Source organism: Sinocyclocheilus anshuiensis, unplaced genomic scaffold, assembly GCF_001515605.1.
Source record: "Sinocyclocheilus anshuiensis isolate Anshui unplaced genomic scaffold, SAMN03320099.WGS_v1.1 scaffold759, whole genome shotgun sequence".
NCBI lineage: Eukaryota > Metazoa > Chordata > Actinopteri > Cypriniformes > Cyprinidae > Sinocyclocheilus > Sinocyclocheilus anshuiensis.
The window spans coordinates 127,767-145,891 of record NW_015551052.1 but is presented as its reverse complement, the minus strand read 5'-3'; the positions used below and the strand labels follow the sequence as shown (position 1 = coordinate 145,891).

Genomic DNA, 18,125 nt, shown 5'->3' with positions numbered 1-18,125 from the left:
AGGCGCGTTTCCATTACCCTTCAAATTGCGCAAATTGAAAATACGCCTAAATGGAAAGGCTTCAATTCGCAAAAACGCCCATATATTGCAAAAAAAGTTTTTACGCTTGCATGAGGTGGTTTTTCAGGCAATGCGAAAAGGGAATAATTCGCAAAACTGCAATGGAAACGTTTTTTCGCATTTACAGGTCACATGGCGTATGTAAAAAGTCATATGATCATTCTTCAATGTACTATAACCTCCAAGAAACACCATATGTGGCTGCTTTCAAGTATAAGGGGCTTTCCCTACAGGTCACTACCATTAATGCTTAGACAATTTACACTGCACACATCTGCGGTGCAGTGTGGCTCTGATACGGTCACTGAAGCTGATTGCGGCCACTCTAGTCAATGCTTGTGTTTATTCTGTAAAGATACACGCATACGCCTCCTTTGAATAAATATAGCCAAAATCCCACCAAAATCCGTTGCCACGACTTATCGCGAGAGGCAAAAGGTTACGTTTTAGTCGCATAACATTTGGAAACGCCGTCATTTCGCAATACTTTTTTATCGACATTTATAAAATGTCGCCAAAGTTTTGCGCAAATCTGTAATGGAAACGCGCCGGCTTGGAAGAAATAGTTAATCTTAAAAAATAAAGCATATACATAAACTCAAATAGGAAATAAAACAGTTATTGAATAAACATGTCCTATTCTGTGTACTAAACTCCTGAAATATTGGTGTCTCATATTTTAGAGCAGTCACTGCAATTTATGAAAGAAGTCAATTAAATCTGTATGAGTGTGTGTGAAAAAATTCAGATGTATCCCCTTTGTAATCGTTAACATTTTCATACGTGACTAATTTAATTACAAATTTTTCTCTCAGTAACTAAATGATTATAGTTACAATTCAAGATCATCTGATTTCTGCATTTTCACAAAGACAACGATCAATGACACAGTTTACACTGCTCAACCAGTCTGTTATTTACATTGAGTTCTCACTGTGTTAGTTATGATGAACGTATGCATGAGACTGCAGAAATTGTGTTGCAATAAGGAGATCATTGTGATATTTGTGTGTCGATATTGAGTTCGGCTACATTGAAGCAACAGGAGTCGTTCTAAATATAATGCTGTAATCAACACTTCTCACAATCAGTTCATCTTTGCAGCTGTTGCAGGAAAACACAGTAAATGTTTTCTAGAGAGCTCCACATGTAATGTTCATTTCATATGCAAAGATGTTAGCCAATCATAGCAGCGGCCGTTTAGATTGGCGTCTCACAGAAAACATGCAATGAAATCAGGGTAGAAAATTACCATTAATATCTAAATGTGACTGTTTTTGATGAAAAAATAAACTAAGATTATAAACACACCTCAGGAAACATGAAATAATTTTACAGATGCATTTCATGAGCCCTTTACTATTGGCAATAACATTAAATTAATTGTTATATTTATGCTGATAACATGAATGTTGCAGGGTGACGTATGAATCCTTGACCCAAGCAATATTTTTTCTATACCTACAGAGCCCGTAGGACAAATGTATATTTATTCTGGCCACAAATTATGAATTCGTTCCATCGTTTTATTAATTAGTTCCATTGTTTTAGTTAAAACACAGCCACAAATTAAGAATTTGTTCCCTCGTTTTATGAATTAGTTCCCACGTTTTAGTTAAATTATGGCCACAAATCAATAGCCTAATTCATTCCCTTGTTTTGATATAATTAAATAAATGTTTTTAATGTATTTTTTCCATGCATGTCAGGTGTAGGGCTAATTTGGTGGCAACTGGTTACTTAACATAGTACATTTTTGTAAAAGACCATCAACTAAGGTCTAACATAATGAAATATTATGAAAACAAGCACTTACTGAGATTGTACTAAAGAATTTCAGCTGAACTGTTCCTGTGACAAAATGTAATTTTACCCATCCTGCTGACAAAGACATCAGCTCTCTTTTCAAGTTTATTTGTAGTATCAACAATGTGTTGCCAAACCAACGGGTTTTCTGCTGAGGGAAAATGAGAGAGAGAGAGAGAGAGAGAGAGAGAGAGAAAGCGTTTTACTAGATTAAAGTATAGTGAGTTCAAGTTAACAGTGTGCCTTAAGAGTAAAGTCTATAAATGTGCGATACAGTGTGTTTTTCACTCATCATCCTGCTAACCTTACAGAAGAAGGGCTATTGGAGATCCCGGAAGGACACAAAAACAAATTCACTCTCACACAGTGTTCAGCTGTTTAATGTCCCACAGTTCCTTTAGTGCTCCAAGAAGAGCACCAGTGTGTGTGTGTGTGTGTGTATACTGAACACTCTTATATACACACAAAGAAGAGGAGAACAGTGCGGCCACACCAAGTTAAACATTACAGGCAGACACAGACAGAAAAACCCAGGTATTGGGAGGTTAGAGCAGAAGATCTTTTACTCTCAGCAGGATTTCCTACAGCACAGAGGGTCACACGCACACATGCCCCCAAGCAACTGATTTTAGTGCTGTTTGCTAAGACAAGTATCGCTAATACTATTACTCATAGTTAAGGTTAAAGATTTGAACAAACACCTAAACCTACAAAAAGCACTTTACTGTGTAATTAGTATTAAGCTTCATAATACTAGTAACTAATTAATTAATAATAATTAAGTAACTTCCAGGCCTGCTGAATGATCAAATCATGCAACTTGTGCTATTAAAGTGACTGGACTTAAGGTTTTGCCCTGGTGGACTATAAAACTGGTAAAAAAAAATCTGATATTTTCATACCTTAACAAATAAACGTTTAAAGATTAAACCATTAAAAGGACCGTACAAAAAAAAAAAACTGAGTGAGATTTTCTGTATGCAAAACAGCACGGAAACACAACTATGACTAATGTAAATAAGGTTCGGCCATAAACACACATGCACAAGTTCCTCTTGCCTGCTCGGCAGCTTCAGGTAACAAAGTAAACAAAGGAAATATTTGACTGAGGCAGAGACAAATCCACAGAAACAAATCCTCACCTCTGACCCTGCCCATAAGATCTGACACCCTCTCCAAAACATCTGAATAAACTCAGCCCTACCAATCCCTGCCAACAGTACTCTAGTATCATATCATACACTCTACAGTAATGTCATCAGGTGGTAATACCATAGCACTTTGATATACCATATTCATGTATCACAAAATTTAGTGCACACTTCAGTTTGCCTGAAAAAAATACCATCATACTGAAATAATACATGCCCAAAAAAAATGATATATGCCCAGAAAAAACATGGTAGTAACATGGTACATGTCTGAAAATATGACACACCAAGACAGGATTCAGTGTGCAGGTTAAAAGCATGCCCAAATGCCAAGGTAGTATTGAGTTACATGTCTAAAAACACTGTATATATCAAAAACCATGGTAGTACCATAATGATACATGTAGCATTGGGTTATAATCTAAAAAACATGGTACATAATAAAAAAAACATGGTAGTATCATGATACATGGCATGCCCTCAAATGTGTTAGTTTTGGGTTTTATGCCTGAAAACATGGTACATATCAAAAAACATAGCAGTACCATGATCCATGCCCCAAAATGTGGTTGTATTGGGTTATACGTCAGAAAAACATGGTACATAATAAAAAAAATGGTAGTATAATGTTATATGTCTGAAAAACATGGTACATAATCAAAAAAACATGGTATTACCATGACACATGCCCACAAATGTGCTAGTTTTGGGTTTTATGCTTGAAAACATGTTACATATCAAAAGCCATATGCAGCACCATGATACATGCCCCAAATGTGGTAGTAGGCTATTGGGTTATAAGTCAAAAAAAAAAAAAAACCTTGCCAATACCATCATGATACATGGCCAAAAACCATGGTAGTTTTGCTTAGCAGCATAGTATACAAAAACATGGTAGCATTAGGGCATATATCTGAAAAACAAAGAACATAGTACCATAGTAGTACCATGGTACATTATACTCTACATAAAACATGGTAGTACAGGATTATATGTTTGAAAAACATGGTACATATAAATAAAATGTTAGTACTATGGGGCATATACATAAAAAAACATGGAATTTGTGCAACAACAACAACAACAAAAAACATGTCCGAACATCGTGGTAAATGCCCAAAAAGCAGAAAAACTAAACTATGGTTGGTTTATTTATGTAATTTAATTTATTTTTATTTATTTATTTTTTTACATTTTGTTTTTGGTTAGTGTGGCAACGGAATGGATGGCAAACTCTGTCTATTGTTATTTGTTTATTTTTCAATAAGCATTTTAAGATCATCCCCATCTCTCTCACCCCCATCCCCCATCTCTCCAGAGGCCCGTGACCCCCTCCATGAGTCAAGTGACCACATCAGCTGTCCAGCACTGTCTACTCTCCTCTATTCACTCCTTACACCACTTCTAATATGACTTATGCTGCCTTTAGTGAGCACTTGTTGGACACTCATCCACACAGACTCCATTTTAGACGCTTTTCAACTTTTAGATCATTTCTCTTTGGATCAACAGCCACAAAAAGTTACTAAATGTTCCTTCTTCTTACTATAATCACAGTCTAACAGCACTGAATCTGAAGAGGAGGTTTGAGTTGAACTCCATTGCGTATATAATGTCATTCCCATACACTTGTGTGAATAAGAGCTCGCCTCCGTCGCGTTTACTGAACAAGAAATAGAAGCAGACACTTACCGCCTTTAGTTGCTCCAGTCGGTCCTTCATCTTTCAATCTATTGGTTAACACTGTCTAAAAATAAAATAAAGAAATAATAAATAGGAGAGAGTCAGAGTCCTCCTGAAGTCCTCGTATTGTTATGGCACCAAAGCTCCATGCAATATGGCTGCTCTTCTCCAAACCAGGAGTTTTTTCCTCTAAATCTATCCGCTCAGAGGATTAAAACAACAGTTGTGTTCAGTCTGCTTAATCTGTCCTCCTCCCTCTCCTTCTCTGTTGTCGTTATAATCTCTCTCTCTCTCTCTCTCTCTCTCTCTCTCTCTCTCTCTCTCTCTCTCTCTCTCTCTCTCTGCGGACACCTAGGTGTGTGCACTCAATCCACATTTATTCCTGAAACTGTTTCAATGTGCCATTTTTTTTATTTTCAAGTAAATGTGCTATTTGCTGATAGCAATACATTACATACTAAAGACCGGTGGTCTGGTCAAGCTTTACTGATTAAATAGATATTCCGATATTGACTATAATCCGTTTCAGTTTTATTGCATGGCCTTTTTGAAAAATCAAATATAAATATATAAAATAATATAAAATCAACCTAGCACGAAAAGGAAGTGATTAGGCTATAAATATATCAAATATCTGTAATTCCCCCACAATAGGGAAATTAAAGATATTTAAAATAAAAATAAATAAATAAAATTGAATTTGAAAAAAGGAGTTGAAATGAATTTTATGATTTTTTTTTCAGTTTAAATGACACTTTATTGGCTATATCTAACTGTTATAATAATAAAAAAACCCATAATTATTAAATGCATATATTAAAATAAATATTTAAACTTAATTTTAATGAAAATATCTGTGATAATGAACTAATTTTAATTAGCCTACATAACATAATTTTCTCACATATTTTGTGCAATGTTGCCAATTCTGTTTTAATACATTTCTTTGTCTGATTCATTTTGATGTTTCATTGAATATTTATTGCATTTCCAGAAAGTTGACAGTGCTTTTCATTGACCATTTACTGTAAATGTAAAATAAATAAATAAATAATAAAATAAATATATATTTTTTTATACCCAATTTGCCCGTAATAGCTAATCATCATTTAAATAACAGAAACTATTGCATTACTAATTAATATTTATGGTAGGTATTCATTATACTAACACTTATTATTTAGTTTCTACTAATTATTCTTGTCTTTAAAAAAAACACAATATAATGTTTTTTTCTCTCACACACTTACGGCGGACGGAGTTAAAGATCAATGAGTATAGGCCACTTCACCACACATGAAGCGCGAGAGCTGGCATTCATTAACCCTCTCTGCTCTGTCAACACTAAGCGGATAAGGAAGCGTCATGGCTGTCTGTGATCACTAAACCCTTCCTTCTGAAGTTTGTGAAGCCGTAGCTCTCACGAGTGAGATAAATGACTATCTTCTGCCCTCCGCTGGTACCATTGTATTATGGCGCAGTACGAAGGAACTGCGCTGAGTCATTATTACGAAAACGTGCAGTCCACTGACTGTTTTATTACACCAGTGTCATCAAAAACGAAACGACAGACTGCTTACATTGTTTGAAGGAGAGCCGCATATTACTTTACAGTAGTAACTGATTATTGGACTATTGTATTTTGACAAGAAACTATGGTCACATTTTGTAAAGTCAGCCAATAGAGATTAAGGCAGCTTTTGATACTATACTACTATTTTTAATAAAAATCATTAACGTAAATATAATGCATAAATATAAAAGTGCTTATAACAGTTTTTATAACCGATACTGAAGTCTTGGCTCTATGCTGAATGTTCATCATGGGATACACAAATTCCACGATAAATAATTTAAATCACTTAAAAATACAAAGTATTTTCCCTTATAATGTGAAAATTTAAATATATTTAAACATGTCTAAATGGATTTCGGCCTGTGGCATCTCCGAGGACTTAACTGTATGCAACCACTTAAATTCAACTTCATAATTTTAACGTTATTATTATGCAAGTATAGAATGTGACAATATTTGCATGTGCCAAATACAAAATAATCAGAACAAACACATATATACTAACCCCCAACATTACAAGTCCATATCTGATATTACTTTAACATTAGTAAATGCCATGCAAAAAAATTTTACAAAAATATTTGTAACAATTTTCCCCCATTTACATGCTGTTGCCTATTGTTTTCTTGTCTACTTGACTGTGATGCTTCATTTAATATGTATTACATTTTCACAATGTTAGGAACCTTTTTATAAAATTGTATACTATTTTTAAAAAGTGACTTTAACCAACTTTCCTATACTTAGTGCCCATTTCATGTTCATGCATTGATTTACATCCTAGTAACTCCTCAAACATATAGAAAAAGTAAAAAGGTTTGACTCCTCAGTATGAACAATGAGATTTTGCCGTGCACTGAACAGTCAGTTTATGTAAGACACCTCACCCATATTTATATAATACCACATTATACATTAAACTAGGTACATGCTGTTCTATTCTCATGGACACCGTGGATTGTTGTTATACTCGACAGCAATTTGCACAACAAAAAAATACCCACAGTATTTAAATATCACAATCAATGACTAGCAACTTCACATTTTAGACCAGAGCAATACTATGCTTCTTTGTCTGAGCAAATGCAAAAGAAACTTCCAGCAAAATGCTTTACATGTAAACAACTAAATGGAAAAAGGGAAATTATCAGTCCTGTTTCACAAGCAGCCCACCACCACAATTTAAAATGTTCACTCCGACAGTTATTTTGCTAAAAAAAAAAGACCAAGCAAGGATTATCATATTGAGAATGTTTTTATTCCAAGTGCTTAGAGCCTTACATAGAGAAGTAAGCACTGGGACACTCGACCTGCTCTCACACCTTTGAGTGAGTGAGTGTCAGTGTAGGCATGTCCGCATGTGTGTGTCTGGTGGAAACCGTTAGCATGTCTACAAAGAAATGAACCACACGATTGACTCAAATTCAAAACACAAAACAAACCAAAAATTGAAAAATAAAAATATTCTGCGCTGGGGTTTTACAGTAAAAGGGGCAGGGGGAGGAACCGTCACCAGGAAATCCCAGTGACATTGCCATAAGGAGGTCAGAGGCTAACAGGTTAAAGGTCGTCATCTTCATCTGGGAGAGCTGTTTCTGATGCCACCTAGAAGAGAAACGACAATTACAGATCAGCACGGATGAAACGGGAACACATTTGGGAGCAGCAGCAGGTACATTCTCCATGATGCACTTACTTTCAAGTCGTGCTCATACTGTGCAGCAAGTGATGGATCCATAGCAATTTCAGGTGGTGCAAGGGCAGGCATCTCAACAAACTCCAGATTAGGGTCACCGATCAGCTTCCGTGCGAGCCACAGGAAGGGCTTCTCAAAGTTATAATTACTCTTGGCAGAGATGTCATAGTACTGAGGAAGAGAGAAGGATATGTCGATTTAGCCTTACATTTACAGTCAATATCAGCCTGACATTCAGTCTCTACTAATGCACTTATTGTCTACAAGCTGAGAACTTGAAGTTGCATTGAATTGGAAGTAGTGATAGATTATTTCCATATTGTACCATACATTCATGTTTTGTGTTTTTGCTATTTTGTATATTATTCTTTTTATTATCCGTGTCGTTCTGTTGCACCGTGGAGCTTCTGTCACTAAAACAAATTCCTCGTATGTGTAAAAACACCTGGCAATAAAGCTAATTCTGAGTCCGTTTAATGGATTATTAAAAATAGGGCGGGGACTGGGTTTTATGAATTGGTTGTTGATTTGATAAAAGTGGAGGCAGATAAACAAAAACGATTTACCGGAAGATCCAGTTATGACAATTAAACATTACGAGCTCAAAGCAGTTTTGAAAATGAAACAAGCATGCGTGAATTATTCACAATAAGCTCTATAACAAGCATTTCGAAAACAGACGGTGCATTTCATGAGTGAGTCGAAGAGGTGCTCCGTACCTGTAGATTCTTCTTACGATGGAACACAATGCTCTTTGCTTTGACCTTCCTGTCCTTGATGTCCACTTTGTTACCGCACAGCACTATGGGAATGTTCTCGCACACACGCACCAAGTCACGATGCCAGTTGGGCACATTTTTATAGGTCACTCGAGAAGTTACATCAAACATGATGATTGCACACTGAGCTGTAATGAGACAGATGCACATGTTAAACCACTGCTGGACAGTAAAGGTGTATAGTGTATATATGATAAAAGCTGCATACCCTGGATATAATATCCATCTCTCAGGCCTCCGAACTTCTCTTGTCCGGCTGTGTCCCATACATTATATTTGATGGCTCCTCTGTTAGTGTGGAAGACCAGGGGATGTACCTCAACTCCAAGCGTGGCTAAGAGGACAGAGAGAAATTTAAAAGCCGCCCATTGCTGTGACTGTCGCACCAAAGCACACATTCCTCCAGAAGAGTTGCGTCGAGATGCCATGTGATGCAAAACTTACCAACATATTTCTTTTCAAACTCCCCAGTCAAGTGTCTCTTCACAAAGGTGGTTTTCCCCGTACCTCCATCTCCTACCAGAACCAGCTGTGGACGAGAAAGACAGTTTGCATGAGTGACCAACATTGTTCCCAAACGACCGGTTTTACAGTAGTTAATGTCACATAAAGCCACAGCAGTAAGGAAATACTACACTGTATCCATTTCAAATAAGAATTTACGGCTTTAATAATTAAATGCTCTTTTGTGAGATTCGTTGTAAAACTACACAGAATACTGGTACTTAAATCCTTAACAAATATTTAAATTAAGGCCATAAGGTAACCCATATAATCCCATCTGTCATTCATGATCAGAATTTGTTTACAAATTTGAAGGGTTGATATTTTATGCAAAGTTGGATAAATTAATTTCCACCGTCTTGATTTCATGTAAACATTATTAAATGGCTGGTGAGAAGTCACAAACACAATTATATTATAACTTGGTTTGTTATAAATGTAATATAATTTCAGAGGTGTGATTATGTGTAACTGGCAGATAACTGGAAAAACTGTGCCAATAGCAGGTTTTCTATGGATATTTCTGTGATAATTACGGTCTTATTTTGCATAATCTCCTTACCAGGCAGTCTTAATCATGCACAGCATAGTTTTTGCTTGTTTTAATTGGATTAGTCTTCTATAAAGAACAGTATTTGTTTAAAAAAAAAAACACGGGTTGAGGCTGTGAATTATCAATACGCTGTTGCATATATCATTTTCATATTACATGTAATTATGTCAGTGGGGACATTCGAGTTAACAGACCCATCTTGAATGAGCACCTGATTCATTATAAAATATTGTTTCAAAAGTATTAAATGGTTGCTTTATGTATTTTGTTTATAATTCCTCTCAGCACCATAATTGCCTTACAGTAAAATCAATAAAATTGTTACTTTGGCAGGCGTAATTTTCAGTCACATTATTAGCAAGAACAAAAACGGCAAGTTTTTTAGAGAGAGAAAGTATGTAATTTGTGACAACGGACTACTTAAATGTGTAAAACACAGTAAATTACACAGCAGAACTGAAATTACACGAAAAAAATTCTCCTATATTATCAGTCTCTTATCTTAGCGTTGATTATCGCGTACAAATCTGCTAATTCACTTCCAAACCGTTTAGCAATTCATAGCGCCAACATGTAAACAGACTCTTTAACTCGTTACTCCAGCCTGTCGTCACTTTAAAGGTTTAGTTTGGTTACCTTGAACTGAACTTGTGGCTCGTTCTCTGCCATTGCTGTGTTGGTCTTTGTGCTGCAGTCACTCTGCGGGAGAGATGGCGGGACACAGTTAGTCACAGCTCACACAGGCCGCACCAGTCACAAAATACACCCACAATTACACAAAACTCCACAACAACACGACTTTCTCACTCATATTAAAAGTCAAACAGCATATGAAACTCAAAACAAACGACTGTGTTCACCAACGAACAACTCCCGCGTCTAAATAAAAGGATGCGCGCCAACACACGAGGCCGCTGCTTCTGGAGCCGCTTATAAAGGCCTCAAACAGGCCTCAAATCAATACATGACGCATTTAAGAGTGCGAAAATGAAGGAAACCGAGTGAAATTCTCAAAGAGACGAACAAAGCGAGCGTTGTTCCCCCAGCATCGCGCGCTGCGACAGAGACGAGCCGTGAGCAAACACTCATAACTCCACATCAGCTGCGAATAAAAGCGCTCCGAGCGACTTAAGACAACTTCAGTAATTAACAAGGGCTTTCGGGCGTGTTTTGTGTTCGGCGGAAAACAGGGCGTCTTTGTGAAAGGCGCTCGCGTCGCGCGGAGCGGCGGCGTCCCGTACTCACCGGTGCTGAAGCGATCGAGGAAGAGAGCAAATGGCTGCGTCCGCGCGGGATTCAGCATGGCTCACATAAACGCTTCCGCCCAACCACGTGACGCAGCGGCGCCGCGCGACGATCGCGCCCTCTGGTGTCACAGCGCGCGATCAACTCCAATGCTCACTGCCTTTACATATTATGCATACTACAGGTGCATCTCAATAAATTAGAATGTCATGGAAAAGTTCATTTATTTCTGTAATTCAACTCAAATTGTGAAACTCGTGTATTAAATAAATTCAATGCACACAGACTGAAGTAGTTTAAGTCTTTGGTTCTTTTAATTGTGATGATTTTGGCTTTGAATTACTGAAATAAATGAACTTTTCCATGACATTCTAATTTATTGAGATGCACCTGTATGTAGGCTACATGTGGATTGCGTAATCAGAATCCAAAAATTAAGTACTCATATTTTTAAAATAGGCCTACTCGTAATCAGACTACTGTTAGCCTACTTTTTTATTGATTACATGATTACATATTATTTACACAACTGAAATAATTTATTCATAATTTATCCCAAATTCCTCTTTTTCATCTTTATGCACCAAGAGCTTGTAACACTCCAAAGAGAAAGGAACAATTGAAATCACATCATATGACCCCTTTAAGTTTTCCTTTCTAAAATAGCCTACTGCTCATATACACTCACAAAGTCTTCCAGTTTAGTGGACATTCACACAGAGATCAGTCATTAGTGGCTACATTGCATTTGACCACTGGATTTACAAAAAATCATTACAGGTTTAAGAAGTGTTTCAACATTGCATCAACTGCTGATGAACACATTCATTTTTAGTTGAATTATCACTCAGTCGGTTATTTTGCCATGTATTACTTTATTGATCAAACACATTAAAATGCACAAATTCACCAACTTTTTTGGCATCTGATCCTCTTTCACCTAGTATACAGTATTTTTATTTGAAGTCCCCGAGATTTTAAAATAAATATTTTAATAATGAAGTATCACATTTGCATGTTCATGGTTCTCTGACATTGATTATGGTCACATGCATGCAGGTAAACAAATAAAATATGAAGTTTTGATTTTGATTCATTTTAGAATTATTTATTTTAATTGAACATTTTTAGGAATTAATTAATTATTAGATTTTCATTGAACTCATAAACCCCCTGCAGTTTCTTCACAAACCCAGTTTGGGAAACCTTGATGTAATGTAGCCTAATGTTTAATACACTTTGCTGATTGATTTAATACACCTCAATCACTGGGTAAACAAATATATGACACTCGCACATAATAAATATTTAATTTCTGCAATGCACTATTGTTTTGGGAACAAACAGGAACTGTGAGACAAAAGATACAAGTAGGCTACATATGGTGGACTGTAGCCTGAGAATTGGAATAAGTTCTAGAAATAGAATAAAATATGAAATACATAAGGTGCTCTTATGTATAATACATTATATTATGGAATATACAATGCGAGTTATCATTACAGTTAATTATTATCATTATGTTAAGACAAGAAATACACCATAATTTGTTAATTGTTTTATTTATATCATTAAGTCACTTTATCAGAGAATAAACAAATATGCTAATTCTAATATTCACATACAACTGTGCATAATATGTGCTCTGGGAATAACCTATTATGTTTGAATGCACTGCTTTAAATAACAGATTTCTGTGTTCAAATTATTATATTCGACTACATGAAATAATATATAATTAACAATTTCATATAATATATACATAAAATGTTAAAAATATTATTGGATGTACAATACATATTTCACATTTACACAATAATGTAGGCCTAAGTAAACATAGCCAATAATAATATTTGTAATCTAAACAGTTAAATTATCAACATTTATTAACATCACATTAAAGAAGTAAACCATATTTTATTTTGTCATTAAATCACTTTATCAGATAAGAAATAAATATGTGAATTCGCTGTGAACATTTCATATATAATTGTGCGTAATATGTGCCCCGGAGTATAACCTACTATGTTTGAATGCTTTATGTAATACAGATATATAAACATTCATTGCACATTACATTGTGTGTTGCGCTTGCTTTGTGCGTTTAGACAGCAAATATATTAACTCTTTTTATGGTTCTATACAAAGTGCCATTTTCACTATATGATTCAGGCAGCTTCTGAAATGATGTTTTCGATTGATTTGCTGTTGTTTTTTGCTGTTATCAGGATGTTGTCTGAGCTTTCATGGTTCATCTGTACAGGTAATCTGTCTGAATGTTAGCAGCAATCTCAGCCTCCCATCGATCTCCATTATTCAACAGTTTCTCCTTATTATACAGCAGCTCTTCATGAGTCTCAGTGGCATATTCAAAATTAGGGCCCTGGCACAGAGAGAGGGGGAAATGATTACATTATCAGTGGAACCAGTGTATAACTTCAGCTGTTTTGGACTAAATGTCTTCTCTGTGATGTGTTACATCAGCTATATCTACTCAATCTATGTGTAGTACAACTATTTGTATCTTATGTCTCAGTGTAATGCATGTGTGTACCTCTACGATTGCATCCACAGGACAGGCCTCCTGGCAGAATCCACAGTAGATGCATTTGGTCATGTCAATGTCATAACGGGTTGTTCTTCTGCTGCCATCTGCACGGGTCACTGCTTCTATAGTGATGGCCTGCAGGAGACAAAAGAACTGCTGACACACATCCTGCAGAGCTAATCACTGAACTAACTAAAACTGAAACCATAAAAAACGTTTGTTACTTGAGATCAAATAGACTTTAACTGAAATAAAATAAAATATGAAACTAAAGAGTTAAAATAAATCATTTTTATTTCAGCTACAGTAGTTGCCAAGAATACACGTATTATTTTCATTTAGTTTGAACTGATGTATTAAAATAACTAAAACTGAAATAAATATTATATAGACATAAAAAAAAAAACAAGAATTCAAAACAACAAAATGTAAAAAGTTGAAGATAAAAACTATAATAGTATCTCATTGATAATAAAATAACACCGTTTTATATATATATATATATATATATATATATATATATATATATCTGAGCAGGACTTGTTATTTTTTGTTTGTATTATTATTATCTTACTATCATTAGTTTAATAATTATTATTATTAATGGCTAAACCTGCAACAGATACATAATATAATAATAATGATAATAATAGAAAAACAATATTTATTATTATTATTATTAATACCTAAACATGCAAAAGACACAGAACATAACATAATAATAATAATAAAATTAATAATATAATTACAGAATAAAATAAGAATAAGTATGATCACAGAATAATAATAATAATTATTATTAGTATTATTAATAATACCTAAACATGCAAAAGACACAGAACATAACATAATAATAATAATAAAATTAATAATATAATTACAGAATAAAATAAGAATAAGTATGATCACAGAATAATAATAATAATTATTATTAGTATTATTAATAATACCTAAACATGCAAAAGACACAGAACATAACATAATAATAATAATAAAATTAATAATATAATTACATAATAAAATAAGAATAAGTATGATTACAGAATAATAATAATTATTATTATTATCATTATATTCTGTCTCTGTATGGCAGGTTTTGACATGAATAATAATACTTATTATTTTTATAATGAGGATAATAATAACAACAACAACAACAACAATTTATTATGATCATTATTATGTATTCGAACAACACAAATTTATATATTGCAAAGCCTCAGCATGTTGGTCCAAATGCAAAAAAAAAGTACCATAAATACAGGCAGAAAAAGATGTAAACAAGCAGACACCTCTGAACAGTTCGGTCCACAGCAGTGTTTGTGCTGCACGGTCTGTGATGGACTTCATGTCCATAGGCAACTCCTCAGCATTCACATTTTCTATAGAGAGTCAGAGAGAAGGACATTGTAGGACATTGTGTAGGGTGTGAGAATGCAGGTCTATGTGTGTATGATCTTACTGTAGCCTCCCCTGTGGACGGTAAAGCTGAAGGGATGGACAGGTCCAAGTCTAGCTGCGAAAGTGCCTTAATGAAATAAAACAATTTTGCTTCAGTACGAGCAATAACTACAACATCAGATATTCTCAGACTGCTGCATCACATCTAAACATAAACTCACCTGTGCGGCATGAGAAATACAGTATGCGCAATGTCACCTCCATCCTAATCAGCTAAAGACAGACAAATATTTATGTTCATGATTAATATAGTTTTATGTCAGTGGTGCAAATATACCTCTTAACAGTCGGGCTTCATGCCAAATGAAGAGATCTGTGCCATAAACCTGCTGCTGCTAATCTCCTTTCCCAATCTGTCAGACCTTATGAAACAACTTGTGTCATACAAGTAAATGAATGTTTTACAAATGCCTTCTGTAAACATAACACTGTTTTGAGGTAGACTAATAATTGTCTGTGTGGTTTATTCTATTTATTTAATATGATAAAATTGTCTTTATGCAAAGATGTCGACTAAAGCAAGTAGTTATATATTTGTAAATTTTTTTAGTTATTGTTTTTATTTATTCATTTACCAGTCCTTACGCTTTTAAACCCCCAAAAGTATTAAAGTAACCCTAACCCAAGTCACACATTGTCCCGCTGTCCGTGGCCGTCTCGTTAAGTAACGTTAAACTGCATTAAAAACAATGCAACATTCCGTTGATTAACTATTCAGGTTAGTCGAAGGAATACATATTCACAGTAATGAACTCACCAGGATGCTTCGGTCGGTCGGTGAGTGATTACAGGATCTTTCCAGCACTTGCGCTTTTAAGAGAGCCCATTGGTCACGTGGTGTCCCTCAACCTGCTGCGTGGCACTTTTTATCCCGCAACTAAATGGCATTAGTGAAATATTGTTTATTTTACTTTATTATTCCATATTTTATTTTATTTTGAGAGGCGGTATTAAGCCACTGGTGTGCCGCTATGTTTAGTGGCACATCCGGTGTTGTTAAAAAAAAAAGAGAAAGAAAGAAAGAAAGAAATGTATTTATAAGCTTTTATAAGTTTTATTAATCGTTTTTGTTTTTTTAAATGCAGTCAGTTTGTGGTAAACGTGTTTTTGAGCATCATGTGCCACTGAATGTATATCAGGGTCGGATATTAACGGGGGGTTGTATCAAAAATTCCACCAAAAGGAATAAAATACCCTCAAATTTAAGATAATGGGGCTATATTTGCCCAGCAAAATTACATTAAATCTATTACGGCGTTCGCAATAAATTGTGAGAATGAACGAAGAGTGCCAATTTGCGAAATTACGATGGTCCCATAAATTGGTCACATTACATAGGCCTAATGATAATAAAAAGTTATAATATAAGTAAACAATAATATATTATAGGCTACATTTTAATAAATAAAACAGCTGGAAAAAATATATGACACAATATGTTGTAAAATAAATGTAGCCTATTTTGAATATGTTATCATAATTTGTTATGATAGGCTACCATTCAATCCCTAAATATTTGACACACAAAACATCATTCATCATTAGACTTTGTTTTAATGTCTGTTTTAATCTCCTGGTCTCTTGTTTCATGCATTTTTGTTTTAGGCCTAATGCACATCTTATGTGTTTGCATTTTTTTAAGTGTAGCTACAAAAGATCCTCTGCTAAAACGCGAATAAAAACATTTGAACAGAAATTCTGTTTGAGCTCTTATGATATAGAGGAATTCAGAAAGTGCCGCGGGAATATCCCTTACAAAAAAGAAGTTTATTCAAGTGTGCTATTAGTATACTTCTTTTAAACTAAAAATAGGAAAGTATACTTTTAATCTACTTTTTATGTACTTCTCAGAAATGGGCTTTATGTACTTCTCAGAAATATAATTAAAATGACATTTAAGTATAGGCCTGAACTTTACTTAAGTATACTTACTAAAATAAACTTGAAGTATACTACTTTTTGGTAAGGGATATAAAGCGCGAGACTCAGCTGCTCACTTCGCGGCGAGTAAAGAGTGTGTTATCAACAGTGTTTACCGTGAGTTTAGTTGTTGATAGCATTTTATCGTGCTGATTATGGGACAGCGACTGTCTCGTGGAGAGAAAGCGGAGGGACAACACTGACACCCACCGACCACACGGAGCTCCATCCTCTCCTGAAGAGACGCCTGTGGCTATCGGTGAGGAGGAGAGGAGACAAGACCAAGAAGAAGAGACAGAAAAGAGCAGGTTTCGGAGGTTTGCTTCTTTCTTCTGTTGTTTCTCTCCCCACAAACCCACCAAAGCTCAGAGTGGGTATGCTTTTTTTTTTTTTTAACATGCATTCTTAATGTTAATCATGCAAAACAGAGAAAACAGCGGCTTTATAAATAATGGCCTTATGGATAATGCAGGAATCTCTCAGTTTAGAAAGCAGGTGTGAAGTTGAAGGAAATAATCAGAAATTTCTCTCATTTTTCTGCACAGAATGCTGCCGTTTTATTCCCGGTTGCCTAAAGAGTGACCCGGAGCAGAGGGTTCATCTGGAGGAGATGCTCTCCCATGACTGGTTCAAAGTAAGTCTAACACAAGCTAAAATTATTTGTTTGTTTTTGTCTTTTTGTTGATTTGATGTGATCAGAATCCCTGCTGCAACTGTTATATAGTCAATCCATATACACTGCACATGATGTATTTTTGTACACGTTTGTGTAATTTGTATAATTTCTAATTGTGTTTCAGGTCCTGTAGGTCGTGGTGAAGAGGGTCAGTCTTGCGTCTGGAGGACTGAGACAGGTGACCCCTTCATCTCTCCAGCTTTAGCGTCTTGCGGGGCTGGCAGGCCTTGGTTGTGTCTGGTGCTTTGGCTTGAGGCGATAGTTTTAGCATCTTGCAGAACTACTTGCCTAGGGATATGTACATATTGTAAATAGTAAGATTAGTTTTAGTTAGTTAAGTTAGTTCTCCATCTCTCCAGCCTTAGCATTGTAGCATTTGGACCAATCAGACACACAACTATTTGTTATATTTAACAAATGATATCTAACACCCCCTCCCCTAAACAAAGGGCCAATTACGAGGGTCT

At 35.2% G+C, this 18,125-nt stretch overlaps 3 protein-coding genes across 10 annotated transcripts in view; all 3 read right to left on the bottom strand.

Annotated features, from left to right (window-relative positions):
- The window catches only part of LOC107661938 (syntaxin-3-like), a 38,075-nt gene extending 33,061 nt beyond the window's left edge, over positions 1-5,014 (bottom strand). For all 8 annotated transcript variants that reach the window (XR_001631155.1, XR_001631156.1, XM_016451747.1 and 5 more), the window contains exon 1: positions 4,710-5,014. Coding sequence is in view for 6 of the 8 variants with exons in the window: in XM_016451747.1 (XP_016307233.1) it covers positions 4,710-4,739 (30 nt within the window). In the remaining 2 variants the exon portion in view is untranslated. The remainder of the gene's footprint in view (positions 1-4,709) is intronic.
- A 2,601-nt stretch (positions 5,015-7,615) lies between these two features.
- ran (RAN, member RAS oncogene family) lies at positions 7,616-11,144 on the bottom strand. Its single transcript, XM_016451754.1, has 7 exons — positions 11,054-11,144; positions 10,445-10,507; positions 9,196-9,280; positions 8,960-9,085; positions 8,692-8,879; positions 7,973-8,143; positions 7,616-7,881 (listed from the first exon to the last, which is right to left on the bottom strand). The coding sequence occupies exons 2-7, from the start codon at positions 10,475-10,477 to the stop codon at positions 7,837-7,839; spliced, it is 648 nt and encodes a 215-aa protein (XP_016307240.1). The 5' UTR covers positions 10,478-10,507; positions 11,054-11,144; the 3' UTR covers positions 7,616-7,836.
- A 2,120-nt stretch (positions 11,145-13,264) lies between these two features.
- On the bottom strand, positions 13,265-15,888 carry LOC107661949 (NADH dehydrogenase [ubiquinone] iron-sulfur protein 8, mitochondrial-like). The gene is made up of 6 exons (XM_016451768.1): positions 15,820-15,888; positions 15,224-15,275; positions 15,064-15,129; positions 14,787-14,983; positions 13,608-13,778; positions 13,265-13,436 (listed from the first exon to the last, which is right to left on the bottom strand). Exons 2-6 carry the CDS (start codon positions 15,264-15,266, stop codon positions 13,305-13,307), a joined length of 609 nt encoding a protein of 202 aa, XP_016307254.1. The 5' UTR covers positions 15,267-15,275; positions 15,820-15,888; the 3' UTR covers positions 13,265-13,304.
- Positions 15,889-18,125: the final 2,237 nt, after the last annotated feature.